The following is a 24,706-nucleotide window of genomic DNA, read 5'->3' as shown; positions in this document are numbered from 1 at the left end:
AACTGGAAAAAAAGTGTCATAGAGCTGGATGCTGAGAGACAGAGTTGGGAGTGTATGGGCTGATTGCGGTGGTTGGAGGAGAGGGTATATTCTGTTATCTGGCATCCTGCAAAAGAGGGTTCTAGGGCCGGAAGCACTTAGGAAGGCTCTTCTTCAACTCTGGCCCTTAACCTGCTTGTCATGACAGAGGAGACAACTGTCAGAGGAGGAAGAGGATGTGTGCAAGCATAATCAGTCAGAAAAAAAAAAAGAATTAGTATATGTATTTGTGACTGAAATTATAATTGAAGAAAATGTTTTCAATATAAAAATTAGAAGATGAAAATAACACATTTGGTATCTATCTATACAAATAAAACTGCTATAAGTCCTTGATTTGAAGCCTAGCCAGAAAAAGCAAAGCCTCAAAAGGGACATATTATGTCAGTACAGTACCACAGGGTGCTAACAGCTCTGAGGAGTATGAACTGCACTCAAGAAAGATAATAAAAATGCACAGTTGTCAAATTCTCTACCTTCCTAACCCAAGTGCTTGTTGCAACACTGGGACAAACAAAAAAAAGGCAGACATTTGTCTCTGTCAAAGTGGCTGGCACTCCCAAGTGGGTCTACAAATATATTCCTGATTTGTCTGCTGAAAAAATAAGCATAAAACTCCCAGACAAAGATTATAAAATATCTTTGAAGCAAGATACTCAAATATATTGGCTGACCTCTGCAGTACAGATTCCTTAATTAACATCCAAACTTTCTGTGGTTTTGTTTTCAGGGCATCTGTCTTTCCTTTGAACCTGCTGAGTCATATCATGCCCTTGTCATGTACAGGTTTGGCCATGACTCTTCAGTCAGGAGTATCTCAACCTCACCTCCTACTGCTAAGCTGTGTCCTGAGCCCCCAAGGTTAGACATAGCCTGTCATTCCCCGCATATTCTGTTGCTTCAAAGGGCAAAACTTTATTCAGAATATGGATACTCCCAGTAGACATTCACCTCAACATGAGGATTAACCTTCTACGAAAGACAGCCATCTGACAATTGAAATAATTGCTTTGCAAAAAGGATGAACTCCTTGAAACTGAAAGTATTTAAAGGGAAGCTGGGTTGCCATCTGCCCAGGATATAATATGAATTCCATCCTTGGGAGGGAGTTTGACTCAAAGACATCTGAGTGCAGTTTTCTCCCTTACGATTCTTATCATTCTACTTCAGTCACTTTAATTACCATATCTTTATGAAAACTGGATTGTCTCTTGTTTTTAATGATTATCTACTTTGGAACTGCACTTACTAGTTACAAGTCAGTATAATCTCTTCACGCTGGGAGAGAACTTAATAGTAATGTTCATACTGAAATTGGAATAATTTCTTTGGAAGAACTTATAGTTTTTTAATTTCTACATTTGGAAAAGCATCTCTCAGTAGAAAATGATGAATGGGAAAGACCTCATCAGATATACTCTGCTGAGACATCTCTGAGCAATATGCCGAAAAACTCCAGGGAGAACTCTAGCAAAATACATTGCTACAGAGAAGGTGTTTGTAGTAAACTGATTTTAACTTCACAGTTACTTTTTCCTTTCAAACATTAAAAGCCATTTAGTATAGGTTTATTTTTGCTTATACAGCATCTATACTCTAACCACCACTCTGAAGTTATTATTAGGGGCATTGCAAGAAAACATGATCTGTGCTTCTTAGCGGTGCATTCTTCCTTCATTTCCACCCCCACCCCATTTTCTTTGAAATAATAGGAATGTCACCTACATTTTTTTTTTCTTTTAGCAGCAAAGAAACTCAGCTGCTGATCACCCCTGGGGACCAAAACCTTGTTTTTATTCACTGATAAAGAACAAGAAAACATGATGAGTCAGCACAACTATGTCTATGAACACTTCACTTTGAGTATTAGAAAACATTTCACTTAGGTATATGTGCCATAGACCCCTGGTTACCTTTCTTTAAAATAAAAATAAAAATAAAAAAAAAGAGAGTAACTGGTTTTCCAGTTGGCTTATTTTAATGTTGTGTAGGCATACATATGTGTGTGGAGCAGGATATTTTTATTATTTATTCTGAGTTCTGCATCTGATGAGTTTACTTTCTCCTGTTTTATGTAGAAATCTTCATATATTATAGGAAAAGGGAGTTTGGACATTAGCATAAGATAAAGCTTTTTGGTGGAAATAAATATCTTTCAACACAATGTGGTATATACATAGAGGATCCCAGTACCTGAGAGCCTCTATATACTCAGCACTGCATTTCTGATGTACAAATGCAAGAAGATGCAGAGTATATTTTTATTCTTTTCTCTATGCCTGAAATATTTTATAATTTAGAAGAGTAGGTAATAATTGATTATTACTTAACATTTTCTAGAGTAGAAAAAAAACATGTCATACAACAAGTCACAATACATTATGAGGACTTTCCTGAACTGGTGATGGCAGTGGGGTTGGGTGTAAGTCAGTAGTCATGACGTAGACTCTACCAAGAGAATCTATGCAACAGCGAAATGGAAGCTCTCTCTGATATTAGCTGCATGCTCCAGGTCACTGTATAATAACAAATAGTGCAAAATGGAATAAATATGAATCCGGAAGACAGTTTATCCTTTGATAGGCTGGTAGATATAAATTGATGTGAAAGTAACATCAGACTTCAGACATAAAAAAGGTTATAAAAGTAGCATTAATTCCTTCATGTCCATTTCTTGCAAAATTTCACCAGTGTCATCTATAAGGCATACAGAGTAATAACACAGGGTGTCCAACCCAGAGAAGCTGGCACACAGCCACTGAAAAGATTGCTTTGGCTGGGTTGACCACATGCAAGGGACAAATGACATCAGGTTATTAAACACCTGCTGTCAAATTAGCAGAAGGAGTGCAACTATAGGCAGTGCAGGCTGAAGAATTCCTATAAGGTTACCTTGAAGCTGAGTCCTAAGGATGAAATGCTAAAGCACACGACCTGGAGAGTAGACCCTGAAAGAGCCAGCTCATTTTAACAAGGGCCTTCCATGCACCCATTCCTAAGGTACTTAATGAGCACACCCAATATGCTTGGTACTCTGTTAAAAACAACAGAGGGAAGGAAAAGGAAGAGAAGATGTGTTCTTGCCTTATAATCCAGGTGGATATTCAAGCAAGGTAGTAAAATAATGTATCACTCAAACTGGGACACTTTTGAGAATGGAAAGAATTCTATTAAAAATTATGCCGGGGCAACATATGTAAACCAGGACTGTTCCTACAAAGCAGGACATATGGTTGCCGTATAGATCATATATGTATAATTCATTCTTAAATAACAACATATCTGGGGAATTGAATTTGAAATGATACAGAGTAAAATAATATATAAAATAGGACTAAAAGAGCATCTTGTCATAAAGAAAGAAAACAAAACAAACTTATACCCCAAAGTTAGATACACCCAAGAATAGTGAAAAATTAAAGTCAATTTAGCACCAATGGGCAGAAGAAGGATATAATAAGTAGAAAAAAATCAAACCACTCACTATACACTTATTAGAAAGGTTAAAATTCAAAATACTGAGAATTCCAAATGATGGCAAGCTATGGACTTGTTAGTAATAATGTATCAATAATGGCTCATCAATTTTATTAAACACACCACACTAATGCAAGATGTTCATAATAGGGGAAACTGGGGGCTGGAGGGAGAGGGGATATGGGAACTCTGTATTTCACTCATTTTTTTCTCTAAACTTTCTTTTCTCTAAAAAGAAAGTTTATTATTAAAAATGTGAATATCAACATCTGGAATATTATCTTGACATGGTAGTTGGAGGAAACTAAAGAACCCTTCGATAGGCATAAATGGCCCCAAGGTAGCACCACTGGACAGGGGTCTGCATGGAAAAAAGAGCTGGAAGAAAGGAAATGGATTATTTTTTAAAGTTTTGTTAAATAAGACAATCCATCCCAGAATGCTTAAGAAGATTATTTGTATCCAATATAGGCTTAAAATTAGTCCCAATATCATGCTCAGCATTCATGATAAATAAATTACTGTAAGTAGATACACTGGCTTGGCTTCTCCTTCCCCTGGTATTGCTCCTTGGACAGGCTCCAACAGTACAGTATGTTGAGCATTCAGGGGAAAAATCAAAAAGAGAAAGTTAGGCAAAGTCCACCTGAGTCATTAGTATGAAGTGGAAAGGCAGCGATATAGACTGGAATACAACAGAAGAATTCTAGAACACATACAACACTAGGAGCATTTTACTGGGGAAGGTGGAGCCCTGTATAGGAGCTACTAGAGTGCAATGCCCAATAGAACTTTCAGAGATGAAGAAAATGCTTTATACCCATGCTGTCCAAACAGTAAACACTAGCTACATGTAGCTATTAAGAACATGAAATATGGCTAATGTGACTAAGGACATGAATTTTAACTATAATTCAATTTTAATTACTTGCAGTTAAAGTAAGCCCACGTGGTTAGTGACTCTGTAATTGAAAATGCAGCACTATAAAACAGAATGGACTCCCGAGACTGAACCAGGAAGAAATAGAAAATATAAACAGACCAATCACAAGCACTGAAATTGAAACTGTGATTAAAAATCTTCCAACAAACAAAAGCCCAGGACCAGATGGCTTCACAGGAGAATTCTATCAACCATTTAGAGAAGAGCTAACACCTATCCTTCTCAAACTTTTCCAAAATATAGCAGAGGGAGGAATACTCCCAAACTCATTCTATGAGGCCACTATCACCCTGATACCAAAACGAGATAAAGATGTCACAAAAAAAGAAAACTACACACCAATATCACTGATGAACAAAGATGGAAAAATCCTCAACAAAATACTAGCAAACAGAATCCAACAGCACATTAAAAGGATCATACACCATGATCAAGTGGGGTTTATCCCAGGAATGCGAGGATTCTTCAATATATGCAAATCAATCAATGTGATAAAACAAATTAACAAATTGACGGAGAAAAGGAGAAAAACCGTATGATAATCTCACTAATGCAGAAAAAACTTTTGACAAAATTCAACACCCATTTATGATAAAAACCCTCCAGAAAGTAGGCATAGAGGGAACTTTCCTCAACATAATAAAGGCCATATATGACGAGCCCACAGCCAACACTGTTCTCAATGGTGAAAAACTGAAACCATTTCCTCTAAGATCAGGAATAAGAAAAGGTTGTCCACTCTCACCACTATTATTCAACATAGTTTTGGAAGTTTTAGCCACAGCAATCAGAGAAGAAAAAGAAATAAAAGGAATCCAAATTGGAAAAGAAGAAGTAAAGCTGTCACTGTTTGCAGATGACATGATACTATACATAGAGAATCCTAAAGATGCTACCAGAAAACTACTAGAGCTAATCAATGAATTTGGTAAAGTAGCAGGATACCAAATTAATGCACAGAAATCTCTGGCATTCCTATACACTAATGATGAAAAATCTGAAAGAGAAATTAAGGAAACACTCACATTTACCACTGCAAAAAAAAGAATAAAGTACCTAGGAATAAACCTACCTAAGGAGGCAAAAGACCTGTATGCAGAAAACTATGACACCGATGAAAGAAATTAAAGATGATACCAATAGATGGAGAGATATACCATGTTCTTGGATTGGAAGAATCAATATTGTGAAAATGATTATACTACCCAAAGCAATCTACAGATTCAATGCAATCCCTATCAAATTACTAATGGCATTTTTTACAGAACTAGAACAAAAAATCTAAAAATTTGTATGGAGACACAAAAGAACCTGAAGAGCCAAAGCAATCTTGAGAAAGAGAAACAGAGCTGGAGGAATCAGGCTCCCAGACTTCAGACTATACTGCAAAGCTACAGTAATCAAGACAGTAGGGTACTGGCACAAAAACAGAAATATAGATCAATGGAACAGGACAGAAAGCCCAGAGACAAACCCATGCACATATGGTCATCTTATTTTTGATAAAGGAGGCAAGAATATACAGTGGAGAAAAGACAACATCTTCAATACGTGGTGCTAGTAAAACTGGACAGCTACATGTAAAAGAATGAAGTTAGAACACTCCCTAACACCATACACAAAAATAAACTCAAAATGGATTAAAGACCTAAATGTAAGACTGTACAGTATAAAACTCTTAAAGGAAAACATAAGAACACTCTTTGACATAAATCACAGCAAGATCTTTTTTTGATCCACCTCCTAGAGAAATGGAAATAAAAACAAAAATAAACAAATGGGACCTAATGAAACTTAAAAGCTTTTGCACAGAAAAGGAAACCATAAATGAGATGAAAAGACAATGTTTAGAATGGGAGAAAATATTTGCAAACGAAGCAACTGACAAAGGATTAATCTCCAAAATTTACAAGCAGCTCATGCAGCTCAATATAAAAAAAAAACAAAACAAACAAAAACCCAATCACAAAATGGGCAGAAAACCTAAATAGACCTTTCCCCAAAGAAGATATACAGATTGCCAACAAACACATGAAAGGATTCTCAACATCACTATCATTAGAGAAATGCAAATCAAAACCACAATGAGTTAGCAAAAGGTATTTGTTTTTCTCTTTCTGACTTACTTCACTGTGTATGACAGACTCTAGGTCCATCCACCTCACTACAAATAACTCAGTTTCGTTTATTTTTATGGCTGAGTAATATTCCATTGCATATATGTGCCACATCTTCCTTATCCATTCATCTGCCGATGGACACTTAGGTTGCTTCCACGTCCTGGCTATTGTAAATAGAGATGCAATGAACACTGTGGTACATGACTCTTTTTGAATTATGGTTTTCTCAGGGTATATGCCCAGTAGTGGGACTGCTGGGTCGTATGGTAATCTAACACATATATATGGAATCTTAAAAAAAAAAAAAGTTTATGATGAACCTAGGGGCAGGACAGGAATAAAGATGCAGAAGAAGAAAATGGACTTGAGGACATGGGGAGGGGGAAAGGTAAGGTGGAACGAAGTGAGAGTGGCATGGACATATATATACTACCAAATCTAAAATAGATAGCTAGTGGGAAGCAGCCACATAGCACAGGGAGATCAGCTCGGTGCTTTGTGTCCACCTAGTGGGTTGGGATAGGGAGGGTGGGACAGAGACACAAGAGGGAGGAGATATGTGGATATATGTTTATGTATAGCTGAATCACTATGTTATAAAGCAGAAACTAACACACAGTTATAAAGCAATTATACTCTAATAAAGATGTTTAAAAAAAAAGATGCAGGTGAAAGTAAAAGAGATAGAAACAATAAAAATAATAAAACAGAAGCAACAACAACAAAAAAAACTACAATGAGGTATCACCTCACATCAGTCAGAATGGCCATCATCAAAAAATCTACAAACAGTAAATGCTGGAGAGGGTCTGGAGAAAAGGGAACCCTCTTGCACTGTTGGTGGGAATGTAAACTGATACAGCCACGATGGAGAACAGTATGGAGGTTCCTTAAAAAACTAAAAATAGAACTACCATACAACCCAGCAATCCCACTACTGGGCATATACCCTGAGAAAACTACAATTCAAGAAGAGTCATGTACTACAATGTTCATTGCAGTTCTATTTACAATAGTCAGGACATAGAAGCAACCTAAGAGTCCATCAACAGATGAATGGATAAAGAAGATGTGGCACATATATACAATGGAATATTACTCAGCCATAAAAAGAAACAAAATTGAGTTATTTGTAGTGAGGTGGATGGACCTAGAGTCTGTCATACCGAGTGAAGTAAGTCAGAAAGAGAAAAACAAATACCGTATGTTAACACATATATATGGAATCTTAAAAAAAAAAAGGTTCTGAAGAACCTAGGGGCAGGACAGGAATAAAGATGCAGACGTAGAGAATGGACTTGAGGACGCGCAGAGGGGGAAGGGTAAGCTGGGACGAAGTGAGAGAGTAGCACTGACATATATACACCACCAAATGTAAAATAGATGGCTAGTGGGAAGCAGCCGCATAGCACAGGGAGATCAGCTCAGTGCTTTGTGACCACCTAGAGGGGTGGGATAGGGAGGATGGGAGGGAGACGCAAGAGGGTCGAGATATGGGGATATATGTGTATGCATAGCTGATTCACTTTGTTATACATCAGAAACTAACACAACATTGTAAAGCCATTATACTCCAATAAAGATGTTAAAAAAAAAAAAGAAAAAATAATATACTATGCCCAGACTTAACTGCTTCCAGCATCATTCATACCAGCACTACTGCTCCAAATAGAGAGAAATTTGAACCAGCTGACTGTAAACCAGAGGGGGCATGTCTTGTACACCTTCATTATTTAGCAAAGAGTTAGAAAATGACTATAGTGTATAAGACAGTATTTCTAAACATGAGATCAATAGATCCACATAGGGGAAACACTCGGGGTGGTTACTGAAGTTTGGGTATCCATATCATATCTACTGGATCAGAATCACCTGGGTTGTGGAAGAACCAGTATTCTGTACTGTTAGCAAATTTATGTACAAAGTTCAAGAAAGACAGTATAAAAAATGTACTTCTTAAGACAAAAAAAATAGAATGTATGTAGATGACATACATAAGTATATGATATTGTATACAAGTCCATGACTGTGGGAATTAGAGCTGACATTATATAACTGAGATGAAGCCTGGACAATAAAAGGTTTACCATAAAGGACTGAGATACCAGACAGGAAGGTAATGTAATAACATAGGTAAGAAGTGACAAGGGCTAGGTGATAAATAAAAAGTGGAAAGAGAAATTGGGAAATGTGGAGTTGAAGGCGAATGAGCAGGATAAATTAAACTATCAGAGAGAACTCTTGGTCACTGCACACAAGGTGTTGTCATTGAAAATATATGGGCTTTGGGTAAGAAGTTGATTTAGGTGGAGAATAATGAGCTCAGAATTGGGCATTTTGAGGTGGTTGAAGAATATCCACGTGGAAGTTTTCAGAATGAGTTAAAAACTGGGGGGACAGAGCTGAGGTAATAGGGTAAGATTGAGATAAACATGTCAGCATCATCTACATAGGGTCAAATATTGAAATCACAGAAAGAGAAGAATGAATCTGAGCGACTGTCCACAGCAAGTAATTCAGAGAATTAAGAAGAAGCACAAAAAGCAGAAAAAAGCAGACTATATTTCTGTTCATTACATTTTAAAAATTTTATTTGGTCTTGACCTACTATCTTCCTCCTCTCTGGTTGCCTTCTTCAGCAGCTTTTAGGCTTCTAAATTTTTCATAGTTAGACATTTCCTTTACATTTAGATTTTATCAAGTAGAGAATTTGCCTTCTAATGAGTATTAAAATAAACTGCAAAGTTTTTTTTTTTCTTTTATAAAATGTCTCAAAAGGGAACCCTCACACACTATTGGTGGGAATGTAAATTGGTGCAGCCACTATGGATAACAGAATGGAGGTTTCGCAAAAACCTAAAACTCGAACTACCGTTATGACTCAGCAATTCCACTCCTGGCTATTTATCCAAAAACTGAAAACACTAATTCAAAAAGGTACATGCATGTCAATATTCATAGCAGTATTATTTACAATTGCCAAGATATGAAAGCAATCCAAATGTCCGTCAACAGAAATGGATAAAGATGTGGTATTTATATGTATGTGTGTGTGTATATATATATATATATATATATATATATATATATATATATATATATATATGCATACACATGTAATACTACTCAGCCATAAAAAATAATGATGTTTTGCCGTTTGCAATAACATGAATGTACTTGGAGGGTATTATGCTGAGTGAAATAAGTCAGAGAAAGACAAATGCTGTGTTATATCACTTATATGTGGAATCTCAAAAATAAAACTAGTGAATATAAAAAAAAATCTCACTTTTTCTCTCTCTTTTCCTTCAAATATCTCTAAATATCGTTTTTTGGGTCAAGTTACACTAAATTCATCTCTGCTTCTATTCCTAGCCCCTGAGGAGAAATAAATAAGTTAAGTATAATGCTTATTCTTCCTGCAAATAAGCCATCATTGATTGCTTTCACTTCTTTATTAAGCTCCTTGTTAGTGTGGAAGTTATTCTGCACAAAATTTCTTGTTCACTAGAGTAGAAAATTTCAGCTTACTCTAAACTCTATTAGCCAAACAGACATAATACAAAAACTAGCCTTTAGTAATAAAGCCTCTGGGATTTCCCTGGTGGTCCAGTGGGTAAGACTCCATGTTCCCAGTGCAGGGGGCCAGGATTCAATCCCCGGTTAGGAAACTAGATGCCCCATGCACGCCGCAACTAAGAAGTCTGAATGCCGCAAATAAAAGATCCTGCATGCTGTAACTAAGACCCGGCGCAGCCAAAATAAATAATTAAAAAAAAAAAGAATAAAGTCTCCGGACTCAGCCGTTTCGGACAATTCCTTTTTCAACCTCTTCACAGAGGGACCTTAGACAAAGAGGGTTTATTTTTACTAAGCCTCTATTTTCTCATCTGCATAATGATGATGCTTTCCTAGCTTACCTTACAGGGTAGTTATGAAAATTAAAAGAGAAAATATATTTCAAGTGCGTAGTACATAGCTGGCATACAATGGTCATTGACTTTTTGAATTTATTTATTCAAAATATGAAGTTTATTTATGGCATATTTTATCAAAGTAAAATCACATCATTATTTTATGTACCACTAAGAAAAGGGGAAAATCCTGGCAAACTATGAAATGACATTGACTACAAGAAGCATGTCAATTTCAAAGATGTTAACATGAGAAAAAAATATGTCTTAGAATTGAGTATATCAAGTAGTGTTTGTGGTATTCAAAGTTGAAGAGTTGTGTGATTTCTATGACTGGCTAGGATCCATTTATAGCAGAAACACAGCTGTGAGATCTTGTATGAAAATGGACAATATGAATCCAGAGAACACTCAGAGAGTAGTAATTAACATTGTAGGTTCTGGATTGAGATAGACTTGGGTTCAGATCTCTGCTCTATTACTTACCAATGGTGTACCCTTGGACTAGTTATTTAACTTGTCCACCCTGCAGCTGTAAAATGGGAATAACGATAGTTCTGAACTTAAGATGACTGTGAGTATTAAATGGGCAGCAAAACTCATGAAGCCTTCAAAAAAGTACCTGGCAAATACTGTGTTTAAAAATTAGTACTTGCTAGCCATTCACAGCAGCACAGTGTCTTATCCTCCAGGAGTCTAGGGGCAGACCAATGTTAGGATGGGGTGAGGCATTCAGGGATAACATCAAAAATACGTGGGACCTGCAAAAAAAGCTATACCTATAAACCAAAGAGCAAACTTGAAACATATCTCAGGGAAAACACAATTGCTGGTCCTGGATAAATAAGTCTTTTTAGAGACATTGACACATGCCTTACATCCTCTCAAATTTACTTTTAAACATAAAATATATTTTTAAAAGCCTATGTATTAGTGTGTGTGTGTATGAGGCTATGGAAGAGGAAGAAAATTTGTCTGTGGGACTCCTGGTTTTTGTTTGTTTTTATTGTTGTTTTTTATACTTTGAATTTCCTTTCCTATGAGAATTTCAAACATATTTCAAAACACAAGTAAAAAAATAGCCCCAGGGGTTTCCCTGGTAGCACAGTGGTTAAGAATCTGCCTGCCAATGCAGGAGACACGGGTTTGAGCCCTGGTCCGGGAAGATCCCACATGCAGCAGAGCAACTAAGCCCGTGTGCTACAGCTACTGACCCTGTGCTGTAGAGCCCGCAAGCCACAACTACTGGGCCCACGTGGCACAACTACTGAAGCCTATGTGCCTAGAGCCCATGCTCTGCAACAAGAGAAGCCACGACAATGAGAAGCCCTGCGCACCGCAACGAAGAGTGGCCCCCACTCACCGCAACTAGAGAAAGCCCACACGCAGCAACGAAGATCCAAAACAGCCATAAATAAATAAATAAATAAATAAATAAATAAATAAATTTTAAAAATTGCCCCAGCACTCAAAAATAAAGGTAAATGGGAAAGAGATTAAATTATAGCATCATTATGACCAGAAATGGATGTATTTTATATCATCTTTATCATTAATAAAAGATTCTGACATCTAATCAAGGTTAAAATCAGAACATTCTAATTAATTTAAATGTTTGCTCCGGACATGGCTCCACGAGTGGCAGTGGGGGAAGAACTGCATACATTATGATGTATTACCATGCTTTAGAGCAATCTGTCTGAGGGCATCTAATAAATGACTTTACACTGACATAAAACAAGTTAGTACACTATTAAGTACCATAAACCATCATATTTGGTAGTAGGTGTAGATGAGAAACATTAATGGAGCTTGAATTTGTTTCAGGTGTTTGAAACTCATTGCATTCACTTACCACTACACATTAAACAAAGAAATAGCTTTCCAAGTAGGAAAATGTATTAGCCATTTGATTTCCACACACAGTATAGTGAGTGCAAAACAGGTGCTAAAATAAAGGTACAGTTTGGTGTCTAAAGGCTGGTTGATATCCAGGAAGAGGGTACCAGGGTGACTGTACCTGTTGTAATAACCACATCCATTCTGAATTATCAGTGCCTCCAGTACACTTCATGCTAAATATCTTGAATTTCAACCCTTTCAAAAGATTCCAGACTTCTAAGTTCAGTTAAAGAACTTCATTTGAGGAATAAGCCAGGCAACTACATTAAAGAAGCCTTTAGTATATCAACCCTGGGGCTTGGTACTCAGTAAGAAAGACCAGATAGGGGAGCCTCTGAAATTAAGAAAGTTGGCATCAGAGGGGCTAGCTCCAAAGAGAAGGAAGATAATTTTAGGAGCATTGGGAAATCTATCAAAAAATAATTTATTTTATACACCAAAGAGAGGGTGAGCATTTTGGAGGGGCTGGCAAGGTATTCTACAGATTGAAGTTTGCTGTCAAATCAGCTTCAGAACGGCAATAGTAGTTATAGTTCCTGGAGTTTGAGTCTGAGACTAGAGATAATTTGAGTTTCTTGAATTTGATGCAATGACTTAGAAGGACTATAATCAAGACAGAACCAACAGTTTAAATAACAGCAACACCTACTACAACTACAATAAAAACAAGGCAAGCACTCTACTTCTGAAAATGTAGTGAAACTCAGTGAGTGGAATTGGGGTATAAATTTAAAGCTGATCTAACTACAGAGCTGTCCATAATACTCAGCTTCTGAACTACTGATTAGGCTTCTTAAATTCTCCTAGCTAGAAAAACAATTAATTGCAGAGAACCTGAGATTATAGGCGGAGATTAAATGGCTAAAACTTCCAAAGTTTTAGAAGTACAGGAGTAGTGAGCTAGGAATCATGGTCTACAAAGGGATATAAAAATAATAAATCTGTGAGGTTTGGAAAAATCAGGACAAAAGAGGCCATAATCCTCCACTCCACAGTGCTAACACCTCAAGAATGATCATAATACTTATTTAACTTTTTATTTTGAAATAACATTATACTTATGGAAAAGTTGCAAGAATACAGAGATTCCCATACACCATTAGCTTTCCCTAATCCTAACATTTTATTTAGTCACAGTATGACTGTGAAGCCAAGCAATATGTAGACCTTATTAGAATTTCACCAACTTTCCCACTAAGGCCCTCTTTTCTGGCCCATGATTCAAAGATCCCGTCCTCAATTTAGTTATCACATCTCTTTAGTCTCCTCCAATCTGTGGCGGTTTCTCAGTATTTGTCTAGCATGGCCTTACCACTTTTGAAGAGTAATGGCCAGCTGCTTTATATCATCCCCGTATACACAGGTTTAAATGATGTTTCTCATGATTAAATTGAGATTACATAGTTTTGGCAAGAATACCATAGGAGTGGTATTTTGCCCTTTATAGTACATTCAGGGGGTACATGATATCAATATATCTTATTACTGGTGATATTAATTTTGATCACTTGGGGTTTGTGTGTGTGTGTGTGTGTGTGTGTCTGTGTGTGTGTGTCTGTGTGTGTTTCCTGAGCCTGTCCACACTACATGGAAGTTTAGCTGTCAGAGTGTTCTGGAAGGGATCCCTGTGTTATTAGAAAGAGAGGCAAAGCCCTGAGGCTGTTCTTCGGGGCAAAGTTTCCAGGAACAAGCATCACTGGTCTCCTGTGACAAATTCTAAACACCTTGCAGGTGCCTGCAGGAGCAATTGGCCCCAAGGATATGCAATGGAATGGTGCATTCGGCTGGCTGTAGACTTGGACCTTAGTAGACATCAGATTGTGGCCCCAGGGTTCCGTGCTTGAAGCCCCAGGTGCTGCCCTGGGGTCTTCCTTCTCCTAGAAGGCTACAGATTTCTGGCCCACATGTATGCAGTTCACTGCCCTATTTTGGCTTAGGGCAGTCTCCCCTCTGCACAGCCTTTGGGCCAGAGCCAGTTGCTCAGTACCTGGTCAGGAACCCTTGGGCAAGGTGCCATTGCGATGTGACACTGATTGTGAGGTTGGGCTTAGTGATGATGAGGATTGGGGTTTACTTGATAAAAGCCTTGAACCAGACTCTCCATTTGGTCTGGAAAGAGGTGCTCAAATGCCTGTTGGACCAGTTGTCTGTCAGGCGCTGTCTAGCACTCAGCTTCATGCTTGGAGATGCCAGATCAAGTGTTCATCTCATTAACTCAGTTCTGGCAAAACTGCTTTGACATAGTCTCTGGAGGTGACCAGATGTGGGCTAGGGAGAGGGAGAAGGTGAGGATGAGATGGCATTTGGACTGCCGGTTCAGTGATTAGAATGTCATTTCCATGGCCCTTGGTGGAGACAAAGGCCCTGAACAAAAACCAAAATTCTCCCTATTTAAGCATCCTTCCCAAGGTAATGTTTTCTATATTTCTCCTTTTAGCTTATCCTGATGGTAAGGTAAAAAAAAAAAAAAAAAAAAAAAAAAAACGTGGTAGCTTATGAAAATCAGCCATGGGAGAACAGGAAAGGGGAAAAAGAGTCATGTGTGGGACTCACAGAATTAATTCAGTCAGTAAGAAGAAATGTCGGCTAAGCATCTGGGGGAGAGAGGGTGGGTAAAAGAAAGTGGGTTTGCAGCAGAGGCAGCAGAGCTGGTATCAATTTTCTTATAACACAAGGGTGCAAACCCTCACTAGTTTTTCAAGTAAAATATCAAAGAATGCCAATCCATGACCTGACAGCAGTTCTCCCAGTTGAAGGTGAGTCAATATTGCTTAACATCTTTCTGTGGTTACTGGCAGTACATTCTCTACAGTCATATTGTGACTGCATTTATCACTGCAAGACACAAATGAGACGAGATGGCAGTTTCCTCGGAAAGTCTTTAAGGGCACACAGATATGTTCAGTTGGGAATGTTACCATCAGATCACAGAGCTATCTTTTCTTCAACTAACATAAAACACTGCACAGGAGGCAGTAAAATAATAAACATGTAAATGGAGGAAAAGAACAACCAAAGAACACTAAAAATATTTGAAAAAACAAATTATATTGTGAAGAAAAAGCAGCACAAAATGAAACAAAATATGGCCCATCCTTGTGGTGTCTGAAGTCTAAGTTTAATTTGTTCTGTGTGTGTGTGTGAATACAATAAACACTTTTATACCATGTAAGTCTCATCTCTTTCGGATTTGGATTTTTGACTAAGTACCAGTGACTTCTCTTAAATCAGAAAGAACAATGAAGGTGGCAAACATATCCCTGCCTAGGGTCTTAATAAAGCTTTGAAAACTGTAATTTAACAAATTGTCTTTTCATCTCAAAATGGGATTGTAACCCATGTTGGAAAGTTTCATTAACATTTGCTCCACTCAGTGAGAGCCCTTCTAGTGGGGCCTTTGCAAAAGACTAAGGTATTGTCAGACTGAAATAAAAGCTGCTTCACCCAAAGCACTTTTCCAATTTTAGAAACCATGGAGTGTAAGCTTCTGCCTTTAGGTGAGAAAACAAAAGTCCATTGAGATTAAATATTTTCTCCGAGGACATTTACTGAGTTACACAAATGATACTGGAGAAGAGAAAATAGAAGAAATATTAATTTGGTGCTACTTTGGTGTTATTTCTCAAATTTCATTTGGTGCTACCTCTTAAATACCTCTTCTCTTTCAGGTGTTACATAACTTTATCTTCACAAAAATCCTGTGCTGTATTAATTTCCTTATTTTATAGGTGTGAAATTAAGGATTAATGAGGTGAAATAACTCATTCAAGTTCACACAATGAGGAAGTAGCCGAGCCAAGGTTTCCAGCTGATCCTTTGTCACCAAATATGCTTTTATATGCTATGCTGAAATGAAAATTACAATTCTGTAAAATATATCCTCTAACAGAAAAAAAAAGGAGTGATCTTTCTCATTAAACTATTTATTCAGCTCTACAAAATCTACTTGCTCATTTTTCAGGCAAAGGAAAAAATATTTTCTTTCTTCAAAGATCTTTAAAACTCTTCCCATAGGAAAAAATACATTTTTCTCTATATTTTTGAGAGTTTGGTGGACAGATATTTCAGCAATAATTTTCAAGATTGTACTAACCTCCATCTTGTTAGATGTTTTTACAAAATACATCACACTTGACAGAAATTATTTCAGAAACACTGAAGAGACAGGAGGGTGGGAGATGGAGAATCAGAGGCTGTGACAGAGGTAACTGCCTGCAAAGAGTAGTGCTTCCTGCTCTCTGAGATTAGAGAAAAATTAATCCCTGAGTCCCCACATGCCCAAGTGTAAGGAGCAAATGTAAGTTCAAGCATCTAATGAAGTGATTTTGTAGTGAAAGCAAACTGCAAGCCATGACTCACCTGTGCTTTTAAAGGCTTGATTTTATGCAGAACTAAAAAGTAGCAGATGAAAAATTGGTCATTAAATGAAAAACCAGAGGCTTTGATTATTGGAGAGAATGAAAATAACATTCTGGAAACTATGCCATATTTAATTGTTTATATCCTATTCAATCACTGATGCACATGTAGGTCCATAGTCCCTTAGCCTGTGTCTTCATGTTCTCCTTTAAGCCTCCAATCATACAATAGATCAAATTAATGCATTCTGAGGCAGCACAACTAGCTAGAATAGGGTGATTGTGCTTCCTGGGTCTGATCAAGTTCAGCTCATGTTTGAATGCTCTATGTCAACTTAGGGCCTAAGTGAATTCGAGCAACAGTCTCTGCTGGAACATTAGGTAAATTCAACCTGATTGCACAAGTGAGTGAGGTTTTTGAGAAAGATCATAACTGTGCATTAAAAATACAAGTAAGTCACTAAGTAATCTACTGTGAAAATCAGATCATTTACTATTTGGAGTCTAAAAACATGAATGGAATAAAGGCAAAAATTAATTATTAATTGAAGCAAGAAACCCCTTATTTACACTGGGATCACAGTGAAGGCTGAAGTGATCCTTTAGGGGGGCTTGCTCAGTGGTCTCACTGTCCCAGCATTATGGACAGCAACTAGGAACTTAGAAAAAGAAGGAAGAACTTGTACAACCTGTTCTGCTCCAAATTAGTCTAAACACTGCTGCTATTCAGAACTTACTACCCAGAGTTAAGAGTTGATTTTGTTTAAAAATTGTGTGTATATTCCACATAAATTCTATCATCCATAGAAGAAACATGAACTAAAGCAAGTGTGTCTCACAAGTGCTTTGTGTTTATTTGTTCCCTTGAAGTATTCTTTCTTTTCTTCTTCTTTTATTATAGTAGTGTAGTAGTAGTAGTAGTAATTTTGCCAAACTTTCTTGATAAATTCATCCTTTTAGGTGACTATGTGTTGCATATCAAATACAGATCATCCAAAACTAATATTTATTAATGTTGCCTGGTTACTTAAAGTTACAAGCATTCATATCATCGACTACATGTAGAAGAAAGCCAAGATCTGATTTTGAAACATAGGAATATGTTCATCAGGGAAGAACAAAGGAATCAAATCAAAATCATATACTACCCAACCATTTTTAACAATGTTTGAAGAGCCTACAATATAACTGTATTAGTTTCCTATAGCTGCTGTAACAAATTACCACTACACAAATTTGTGTTTCTTAAAACAACACAAACTTATGATCTTATAGTACTGGATATCAAAGTCTGAAGTTAGTTTCACTGGGCTAAAGTCAAAATGTCTTTAGGGCAGCATTCCTTTGGGGTTCTCTAGGGGGGAACTGGTTTCCTTGCTTTTTCCAGTTTCTAGAGGCTGCCCACATTGCTTGGGTCATGGACCTATACTACTCCCATCTCTGCTTCTGTCCTCATATCTCCTCTGATTATCTCTCACTCTGACATTCCTGCCTCCCTCTTATAAAGACCCGGTTTTCACCTGGTATACTTCAGGAGAATCTTTGCATCTCAAGATCCTTAACTTAATCACATTTCAAAGTTCCTTTTGCCATATGAGTAACATATTCACAGGTTCTGGGGATCAGGATGTGGACATCTTTGGGAAGCCACTATTCTGCCTTCCACAATAATTATCATCAGTGTAGTCAATTAACTGAATCTAAGAGAAGAATAAGACATGAATTTTATCCACAAATAATTGTCAACATGGATCCTTTTGTGTAAGGTCCTCCTCCTAATATTTGCATTAATTCATGATATATTAAACCACTCTGATTCTTCAATGTATTTAAGTAAACTTGCCTATGGTAGATTGTTTACGAAGTAGCTCCAATTGTTCCTCTCCTTGTATCTGTTTACCTTTGCAAATGTAAGTTTACAACTCCTCCTATCAAGAGGTGAAGTATATTTCAGCACATTAAAATCTGGCTTGTTTTGTGACTATTTTGGCAAATAGAATATGGAGAAATGATGTGTAAGTTCTGAGCAAAGACCTCCAGAGGCCTCAGGAAGTTCCACTATTTGTCTTGAAACTTCTATGACCTGGGCATAAATCTGGGCAACCTGCTGGAGGAGGAAGGACCACATGGGGCAGAGCTGAGTCGTCCCAGCTCTGTAGCCATCCTAGACTAGCCAGACCCCTGCTGACTTGGCCACTGACCATAGATGTATGAGGGAGACCAGAAAACACCAGATAAACTTCCCAGCTCATCAGACTTGTAAGCAATCACAAATGCTTATTGTTTACAGCTGCTAATTTTGGGGTGGCTTGTTACACAGCAAATGCTAATGGATACATTGCCTTATATAATAACAGTTTAATATTTCTTAGTGTTGCAAGTGGATATGACATTCTCTCCGAAATTTATAATCTTAGATTCTTGTAAATTCTTAAAAACTCTTTTAAAATCATGTTCCATACCATTTATTTGGGGTAATATCTGTGTGAATTTATGTCTTTGAATTACAGTCTGCTTCATGAGCATAAAAATCTTCAGTTTAAAAGTTCATTCAAAGTTGCTTTTATAAGGTGTTTTAGAAATGATAACAATAGGCTGTGTCTCACTTTGGAAATTATAAAATGTCAGCTGGCAAATTATTTTAAGATTTTCTCATTAATTTTCTATTGCAATTACATTAGGATAAATTGTTTTAACAAAAGCTCTGGAATACAGTGAATACTTTTAGAGGTTGAGATCATCTCTCTTTTATGAGCTTACCTACTTATAGAAAACAATATTGGCTCTTATAGTTCCTTTTTCCAATTAACAAAATACTTTTCTAAACTGTTAATGGACACTTTTTAATAAAGACATGTTTCTCCTATGTTCACTGAAAATGCTTTAAACAAATATCTTTGTGTGCATATCTGTAAATATGTATACATATATATAAAAGATTCCATGCCTTTAAAAATTCTGTAAACTTAGACTGAACCTCAATAATTTTATGAACTTTTTCTTAACAAGTGCCTTTTGCTGAAGTTTTCTTCTACAGCAACATTAAAATGCAGTTCTTGTTTATTATTGATGAGATGATCTGCTAATTGCAAGAACTTTTCTTATCTGTAATTATTTTCTGTCCTTGCTTTAAATATCATAAATATTGAATATCTTTCCCCACATCACCAGTATCTCAACAGAGAGTTTCCATAAATATAAGCATCAGTGTTATAAAGTAGCTAGAATATTTTTGGATAATTTATGCAAATAAATGTTATTAATTTATAATAATAACAGAAAGTACTGATATGAGAAAGAAGAAAGATATCTATAGAAACAAAGGGTTAAGGGTTAAGTTGTATATAATTACTAAGCTTTTGCATGAAATATATAATTTTAAATTAAGGGGAGCTAGGACTCTTTTCGCATGCTTAGTAACATCACAAAATGATTCACTGGAGGAAAGTAAGTTAATTCCTCATTGCATTCTCATTTTTCTTTTCTTTTTTTCCTTCTTCTTCTAGAAGTCATATGGAATTTATATAGAGAGTTCTGCAAACATTAACATTCATTTATATAAAGTTATTCTAAAATTCATGTGTGTCTCTCTGCAGATGAGAAATTTCTAAATGTACAATCCATGTTTCATACATTTAGGGAAATACCATATTATGGCATAGTACCTTAGAATACCCAGAACACAGCATATTAAATATGTTAACCGGTTTCCCTGGTGGCTCAGTGGTTGAGAATCTGCCTGTCAATGCAGGGGACACGGGTTTGAGCCTTGGTCTGGGAAGATACCACATGCCGCGGAGCAACTAGGCCCGTGAGCCACAACTACTGAGCCTGCGTGTCTGGAGCTTGTGCTCCGCAACAAGAGAGGCCCGCCCACCGCGATGAAGAGTGGCCCCCACTCGCCGCAACTAGAGAAAGCCCTCGCACAGAAACGAAGACCCAACACAGCCAAAAATAAATTTTAAAAAAATGTTAACCAAATTTCATTTTTGTAAACCAAACAGTGTTTTCACATATCTGACTTCTTTCCATAATTATTTTTATAGGCACCAGATTCAAAAATCACATAGCATACCAATAGTAGGAATCTCACATTTCAACCAAAAACCCTTATTAATGTTTCTTTTTTTTTTTTTTTTTACTATTTTGTACTGCTCCGGATGAGGATGGGTTATATTACATAATTTATAAGGATGACAACTTCTACCTTTGGCCATTTCTTTTGTCAATTATCTTGAGTAAATGTCCAAAACTGTTACACTAAAGTCAACAGAGAGTGAATGGAAACTCTTTTCTGTGGTTTTACTTTTCTTAATTCATTAAGGTGAAAATAAATGACACTGTAAATATCTACGTTAAGTGTACCCCAATCCCTAGACATCCAACTAAAAAATATCATAAAGCCATAAACAAAGAGGATTGCACCTGTAGAGTAAAAAGGAGGGAAACAAAGTCCTCAAACTGGAGATTGGTAAGCAGTTGTATTTTTTGAAAAATCATCTAGTTTCAACATAACCTCATAAATATAACTTCATATTCCTTATTCTCATTAAACCAAGTTGAGTTTCTTGATATACAAGAATGGTCTCATCATAACTACTGTATATGTCCCAGTACAAAACATGGGAGCAAGTATTAGCAAAATAATTTATTTTGAAAATTTTTCTATTTCTGTGAAGACTTCAGTGAAGGCTAATTATCCATTAACAAGAATAGGACTGTGCCTCCCTCTTAGCTGTCACTAGGTTAAAAAAAAAAAAAAAGAACAGAGCATGGAGTTTGCTTCCCAATGGAAAACCTGAGATCATTTATTAATTCTTTATGAAATTCAACTATATACTCTCTTATGTAGGGGCCCTAATGAGTGTAATAAATTCGAGCAATTTAGTTTAAACAGTAGTTGCTCTTAATTGACAACAGAAGTATAAATGTGGTCTTCGTTAATAATGTTGCTAATCCTATTTCCTGCATTTGATTAAATGTCCCATTTAGCTAATAGACATATTTTATATGTGACATTATAATATACCATAATCACCGAGGCATAATCATCATCTACCACAAAATACTCCAGACTGTATGCCCAGTGGGTATACACATATTATCGATAATTCTCACAAGATCCCTGGGAAGTAGCAGATTAAGACATTTATATTTACGAGGTTAAGTGTCATGCAGCTAGAGAAGTAAATAGTAGGTTTCAGGATTAAAATCTAGGTCACTGTTGGTTCCAGAGCCTTCACTTGTTCCATTTCACCATCATTACTGATAAATCCTCGTGGAGTTCTAGCTAAATGCAGCACCATTTGTTAGATGTTTGAGGTACAAAGACAGGTAAGAAATTGTTCTTGCCTCTAAGGAACTTACAACTTAGCTGTGGAAACAAGGCACGTACATAAAGAAACATCAGTATAAAAGGGCCTATCAGAGCTGTTTTCATGGGAGTGAAAGGAGGTCGGGTCCCCATTGGAATAGACCATAAAGGAAGTCAATAACAGAGGATACCACATTTCACACTGTATTACATTGTTGCTTCAGGACATCTGTCTAGAATAGTAGTGAGGGGGGAAAAATTACATGCTTAGAAATAAATGGCAGACTAGGCAAGCTGCCTTGCTTGTCTACTGTAAATTTGGACTCTCAAGCAACGGCTCCTTACCTTCTGGCCATACTCAGCTGGTCCGGCTTGTCTGTTTCCACTCCTAGGAGCTTCAAACACACTCCTCAGCTCATCAAGGGCAATAGAGAAGCGTTCGATCCTGCGCCGACCACTCAAGGAATCCTCCTTCAGCACTTCTGGCTGGCCATAGTCCCTGGAGTTGTCACTCTTGTCCTCAGGAAACTTCTCTTCAGGCTCTGAGCTCAACATCTCTTCTCCGACACTGCGGGGCAGACTTGGGGGATCTGGAGGTCCAGGCATTGAAGCTACCTCTCCTTCAGGTTCAAGCAATTTGTTTTCTTGAGGCTGGAAGAGCCTGCAGCGACTGCCCCTGGAACTACATTCATTTTTCTGGTAATCGCTGGATTCCCATTTCTGCCGCAGGAGGTTCAGGGAGCCCTTCTGCATAGGGAACATCGATGATGCCAGGTTGTCCTGCAATATCAAAAGTCCTTTCATCAAAGATATGCATGTGAGTAATTTTCCAAACACTGTGTTTAGGAGTGCCAGCTCTTGGGATTTGTATTTCAGTGTAGAAATCCAGCTTTGCTGTATAATTTCTGGCTCTTGACCCTACAAAGCTATGTCAGTTAACCTAGAATTAGATTATGGAGGGGACTGATTCATACAGCCGAGGACATTTGACTCTAAAGAGACAAAACTAGGAAAACATGATTTTCTTCCCTTTTCTATGTAAAATCAGTCAATAATTACTTACAAAGTAAAATTTGAGCAATATTCACTCATCATTTAGTATGTTGTGAGAAAAGAACAATTTAACAAGTCCAACAGGAATGAAAGGGGTTTGTTTCCTGCCTGTAACCATTCAGGATTTTCTTGGTTTCTGCAAATGTATTACTTTAAAAGTAATGGACGAATAGCTAAAAGTTACTACATTTTTGCTATAAGAAAAACACTTTGATAATAATTTATATGTATATCTCATTTTAATCCCAACATTCTCACAAGGAGTTAGTTTCTACTATGAACACTATTTTCCAGGTAAGGATGTTGAGAAGTAATTTGCCCAGGATTCTGTGTGACAGAGCCTGGATTTGAAATACATCTGTGTGACTCCAGTATCTTCCCTTTTAACCACTGGAGTGTAATGTCTCTTTTTTACTTTAATTCATATCTCATTATGAAAGTGATTAAAATTTAACTTTGTTATAGAGTTTTGTGGTGAGTAGAAAAAAAAATCAAATGGTAGATTGCACTTCTACCAGAAACAAACACATATACACACACATACCAAAATCATAGGTATCAAGAGCTATACACTAGCATGAATTTTTATCATAGAAATAGCTAGTTTCTGTTGTAACCCAGAGATTCTACACTGCAAATTTGGGGCTTCAAAAAATAAATTCTGCTCTTGAGGGATGATGCATTTTCTTGGAAAAGTATTAGCACAGTGGGTATGGTAAACAACCTCACTTAGGTTAAGTGAAAGTATCTCAAAAGGTCACCTAATACAATGGCTCCAGACTTCTTTGACTGCCAACCACATTATAAAAAACATTTTATGCATTGGGACTCAGCGCACATACATTAATAAATTTATATACATATATATATGAAACAAACTTTTGTTTTCATTAAATAATACTTTCCCTTACTATGTGAAATGTCTGGTGATATTTTCTACTCTAATATCCTTCACTTTAAAAAAAATGTTTTCTATCCACTAATGCTTCATGGATTGCTGGCTAGCTCTATACTTAGAGCAGGAGTTCAGTCCCAGGTTGGGTTTTACTAGCTGTGTGACCTTGCAAAAGCTTCATTTGTAAAGTGGATTTATATACATTATGGCTTTATTTTGAGGAATACATTAGATAATGCATAAAATGTCTAGTGTGAATTAGACCCCCAATAGCTGTTAATTCCACTCCCAGCCCCATCTCTGGCTAAATCATTTTAATCACTCAAATATTTATGCTAAACAGGAGCCTCCTATATAGGAAAGCTTTCAGGAAGAAAGAGGGTATTTTAAGCCACAAATCCACAGATTGAACAGACCGGAAAATTTGGCTTTAATAAATTGCTAATTAATAAATTTGGATTAGTCTATTATTATAGAAAGTCTCAATAAAACAGTAGCACCCAATAAGACCTGAATATCTGTTTGGGAAAATGATCAGCATATGTTGAGAATCTAATCAACATATGCTGGAAATGCCTGTGTCTCATGTGCAAATGGACTTCAGAAAAGATCTTAATAGCAATAGTGGGAACATTGTCACAGCTGGTAATAGTGACCTCATGAGGTTATTTAATGAGAGAATTGCTTCTGA

General features: G+C 36.8%; 1 protein-coding gene across 2 annotated transcripts in view; it reads right to left on the bottom strand.

Moving 5' to 3' along the window:
• The window catches only part of XIRP2 (xin actin binding repeat containing 2), a gene marked incomplete at both ends in the record, with an annotated part of 296,595 nt that extends 273,766 nt beyond the window's left edge, over positions 1-22,829 (bottom strand). For both annotated transcript variants that reach the window (XM_079710147.1, XM_079710146.1), the window contains one exon: positions 22,413-22,829. In XM_079710147.1, the coding sequence (XP_079566273.1) occupies positions 22,413-22,829 (417 nt within the window). The remainder of the gene's footprint in view (positions 1-22,412) is intronic.
• Positions 22,830-24,706: the final 1,877 nt, after the last annotated feature.

Source organism: Hyperoodon ampullatus (genome assembly GCF_949752795.1).
Source record: "Hyperoodon ampullatus genome assembly, chromosome: 8".
NCBI lineage: Eukaryota > Metazoa > Chordata > Mammalia > Artiodactyla > Ziphiidae > Hyperoodon > Hyperoodon ampullatus.
Note: the sequence above shows the minus strand (reverse complement) of the source record. Positions and strands in the feature narration are given on the sequence as shown.